This window comes from Apteryx rowi, unplaced genomic scaffold (genome assembly GCF_003343035.1).
Source record: "Apteryx rowi isolate R43461 unplaced genomic scaffold, aptRow1 scaffold_220, whole genome shotgun sequence".
Lineage (NCBI taxonomy): Eukaryota > Metazoa > Chordata > Aves > Apterygiformes > Apterygidae > Apteryx > Apteryx rowi.
Genome location: NW_020448531.1, coordinates 546,766 through 550,039, shown reverse-complemented (window position 1 = coordinate 550,039; position 3,274 = coordinate 546,766). Strand labels below are relative to the sequence as shown.

Genomic DNA, 3,274 nt, shown 5'->3' with positions numbered 1-3,274 from the left:
GGGTGCAGGGAGCACTGTGCAATCCCTGCTCACGTACCCTCTGCACCCCTGCGCTGGGGGAACGGGGCGGGGGGAGGGTGAGTAAGGGGGTGCGTGGGGCAGGGGGAGAGAACCGCACGGGCCGGGGCATGTGGCGCTGGGTTGGGGGGCACGTGAGCGAGGGTTGCACAGAGCAGGGGGGTGTGTGGGGCAGGGAGTTGCATGGAGTGGGGGCGCCTGGTGCAACGGGGCGCGTGGGCTGCAGCAGCGGCTCCCGTGCAGCGCCGTGCCGGACCCACCCATGGAGCACGGCTGCGTGATGGACACGTCGGAGCCGGGCAGCGCAGCCGAGGAGGAGGAGGAGAAGGCGACGGAGCAGCGGCCCAGGACCCGCTCCAACCCCGAGGGCGCTGAGGACCGGGCGCTGAGCGCCCAGGCCAGCGTGGGCAACCGCAGCGAGGGCGAGGGCGAGGCGGCCAGCGCCGACGACAGCCCGCAGGGCACGGCGGCGCCCGACGGCAAGGCCTGGCCCGGCCCCGCGCACCCCACCGAGGTGCAGGTGAAGACGCCGCGGGTGAACTGCCCCGAGAAGGTGGTGAGTGCTGGGGGGCCGCGGCGGGGGACGCCGGGGTGACGCTCGCCGCCGTGCCAGATGCTCAGGTCACAGCTTTCTTGCACAGATCATCTGCCTGGACCTGTCGGAGGAGATGTCCCTGCCCAAGCTGGAGTCCTTCAACGGGTGAGCGTGGCCGTGGGCAGGGTCGGCTCCTGCCCGGGCTGAGCTGGCGGCAGCCCCAGGGCCCCCCCCGGGTCCGCTCCCCGCTGACGCCTGGCCCCCGCGGCAGGTCCAAGACCAACGCGCTGAACATCTCCCAGAAGATGATCGAGATGTTCGTGCGGACGAAGCACAAGATCGACAAGTGCCACGAGTTCGCGCTGGTGGTGGTGAACAACGACGCCACGTGGGTGAGCGGGGCCGGGGCCGCGGCGGCCGAGCCGGGGACGGCGGCGGTGACAGCTCCGCGCCCCCCTCACCCCGTCTCCTCTCAGCTCTCAGGCTTCACCTCGGACCCCCGCGAGGTCTGCAGCTGCCTCTACGACCTGGAGACCGTCGTGTGCAAGTCGTTCAGTATCCTGCGGTGGCAGTGGCGGGTGCCTGCGGGCCGGGACCCCGCGCGGTGGCTCGCGGGGGCCGGGAGCACCGCGGCTGTGCCGGTCTGTCAGCCGGCTCCTTCCGGGCCCTTTGCCGGAAGATGGCAGCAGATCCCGCGGCCTTGCGTCCCCGGCTGGATAAGTCGCGCTGTCCCTGCAGAGGAGCATCGGGCTTGGAGGCTGCACCAGCTGCAGAGGGCTAAACCGGGCTCCTAAATCCCCAAATTCGGTGTTTAACGCCAGGACCTTCCCAGCCCTGCAGACACCTGTCTGGTGGTGCTTGCGCTGCCCCGGTGGGCACCCGCCGGCCGTGTGCGGTGGCCTCCCCTCCCCACAGGAGCTCCTCGGGCGTCCCGGTGCCGGCCGGGCCGCGGGGTTTGGGTGCGGGCGACGTCCCTGCGGCGCGGGAACGGCGTCCCAGCGCGGGACAGGGGTCTGTATGCAAGGACTGGTCCTTAGCTCGGGCTCCAGATCTGGAAGGGCTCTTCAACCTCATGTAAGTACAGCTCCGTGGGGCGCGGGCGGCCGCCTGGCGGGTGGCAGTCCCAGGCCCGGCTCCCTCGCTGCCATGAGTTTTCTGCCTTTCTGTAAAAACTCAGCAGTCCTTTAATCCAAGCAGTTCCTGGGGCGGTTGCTGCTTTTTCAGTCCAAGCCCAGCCCTGCCCCAGGTTTCCCATGTAACTGGTTAACTCTTGGCGAGACGGGGATTGTCCCGGCTCAGCTGCTGGGAGCCGGCGAGCCCCTTCCCGCGGCTCAGCAGTGCCCGCGGGCCAGCAGCGCTGGCCAGGCCCCGCAGCCCCTCTGAGCTGCCCCCTCCCTCCGGCGCAGCCAGCAGAAGATCGAGCTGCCGGTGACGGAGAACGTGCAGACCATCCCGCCGCCCTATGTGGTCCGCACCATCCTGGTGTTCAGCCGCCCGGCCTGCCAGCCCCAGTTCTCCGCCACGGAGCACATGAAGGTAGGTGCCGCTGCTGCCGCCCCGGGGCGCCGGGGAGCTCGGATGGGCCCGGCGTCCAGTGCCAGCGGCTCCCGGTGAACCCCGCTCCGGGCGATGCTCCCAGACTGCTGGGGGGGCTTTCCCCAGGCAAAAGGGCTCTGGGAATCGGCTCCCCCCCCCGGAGCCGGGGAGTGAGTCGCAGCTCCGCTTCCCCCTGCAGAAGATGCTGCAGTGCCCCTACTTTTTCTTTGACGTGGTTTATATCCACAACGGGGTGGAGGACAAGGACGACGAGACGAGCTGGAAGGTAAGTGCCGGACGGGGCGTCTCGTCCCTCCCCGTCCCCCCAGGCTGGGCCTGCCCCCCCGACACGCTCCCCGTGTCCCCTCCAGGAGATGTACGCCTTCTTCAGCAACCTGGACACCAAAGGCACCAACTACAAGTACGAGGTGTCGCTGACGGGGCCGGCTGTGGAGCTGCACAACTGCATGGCCAAGCTGCTGGCGCACCCGCTGCAGCGCCCCTTCCAGACCCACGCGTCCTACAGCCTGCTCGAGGAGGACGAGCCGGCCGAGAGCGAGGCCACCGTGTGAGCCGCGGCGGCCGCCCGGGCTGCCTCGCCGGGGCACGTGCCGGCACGCGCCGTAGCCGCCTTTCCCTTGGAAGGGAAACAGGCTGTAGGAAACCCGCGGGTAGAAGGAGGTTTTTCTCTGTGACGATGCCCATAAATTGCCTCTAAAGCTTGGTCTGGGCGGCTGAGGCGACTGTCAGTAAAGGACTGAGCTGGTACCTGGTGTTTGGCTGTACGTTATGATCCGAGGCAGGATCACCTCGGTGACCATAGAATTGCAGAAAAAGAGGTGCGTTTTACCTAAACTGCGCTGCACTGGTGGGGGGCGCTGGTGCAGGGCACGGGGAGGTGCTGGGTGCCCCAGTACAGGGCACGGGGAGGTGCTGGTGCAGGGCACTGGGTGCCCCAGTACAGGGCACGGGGAGGTGCTGGTGCAGGGCACTAGGAGGTGCTGGGAGTTGCTGGGAGCCCTGGCCCCGCCCCTTCCAGCTGTGGGACCACGTGGGACGCGGGCCAGCTGCGAGCACAGCTGGCGAGGAGGCGGGGCTGCCCCGCGCCGGCTCCGATTGGCCGCGTCGGCAGCCAATGAGCGGCGCGGCTGCGGCGCGCGCGGGGGTTCGAAGCGGCGGCGCGCG

General features: G+C 69.4%; 2 protein-coding genes across 2 annotated transcripts in view; both read left to right on the top strand.

The window, feature by feature from the left end:
* The first annotated feature begins 194 nt into the window (after positions 1–194).
* BABAM1 (BRISC and BRCA1 A complex member 1) lies at positions 195–2,857 on the top strand. Its single transcript, XM_026064882.1, has 8 exons — positions 195–574; positions 660–718; positions 825–945; positions 1,030–1,108; positions 1,603–1,627; positions 1,960–2,089; positions 2,289–2,375; positions 2,461–2,857. The coding sequence occupies exons 1-8, from the start codon at positions 281–283 to the stop codon at positions 2,659–2,661; spliced, it is 996 nt and encodes a 331-aa protein (XP_025920667.1). The 5' UTR covers positions 195–280; the 3' UTR covers positions 2,662–2,857.
* A 12-nt stretch (positions 2,858–2,869) lies between these two features.
* Positions 2,870–3,274, top strand: part of ANKLE1 (ankyrin repeat and LEM domain containing 1) — a 5,124-nt gene continuing 4,719 nt past the window's right edge. The window contains exon 1 of the mRNA XM_026064737.1: positions 2,870–2,928. Within this exon, the coding sequence (XP_025920522.1) occupies positions 2,879–2,928 (50 nt within the window). The 5' untranslated portion in view covers positions 2,870–2,878. The remainder of the gene's footprint in view (positions 2,929–3,274) is intronic.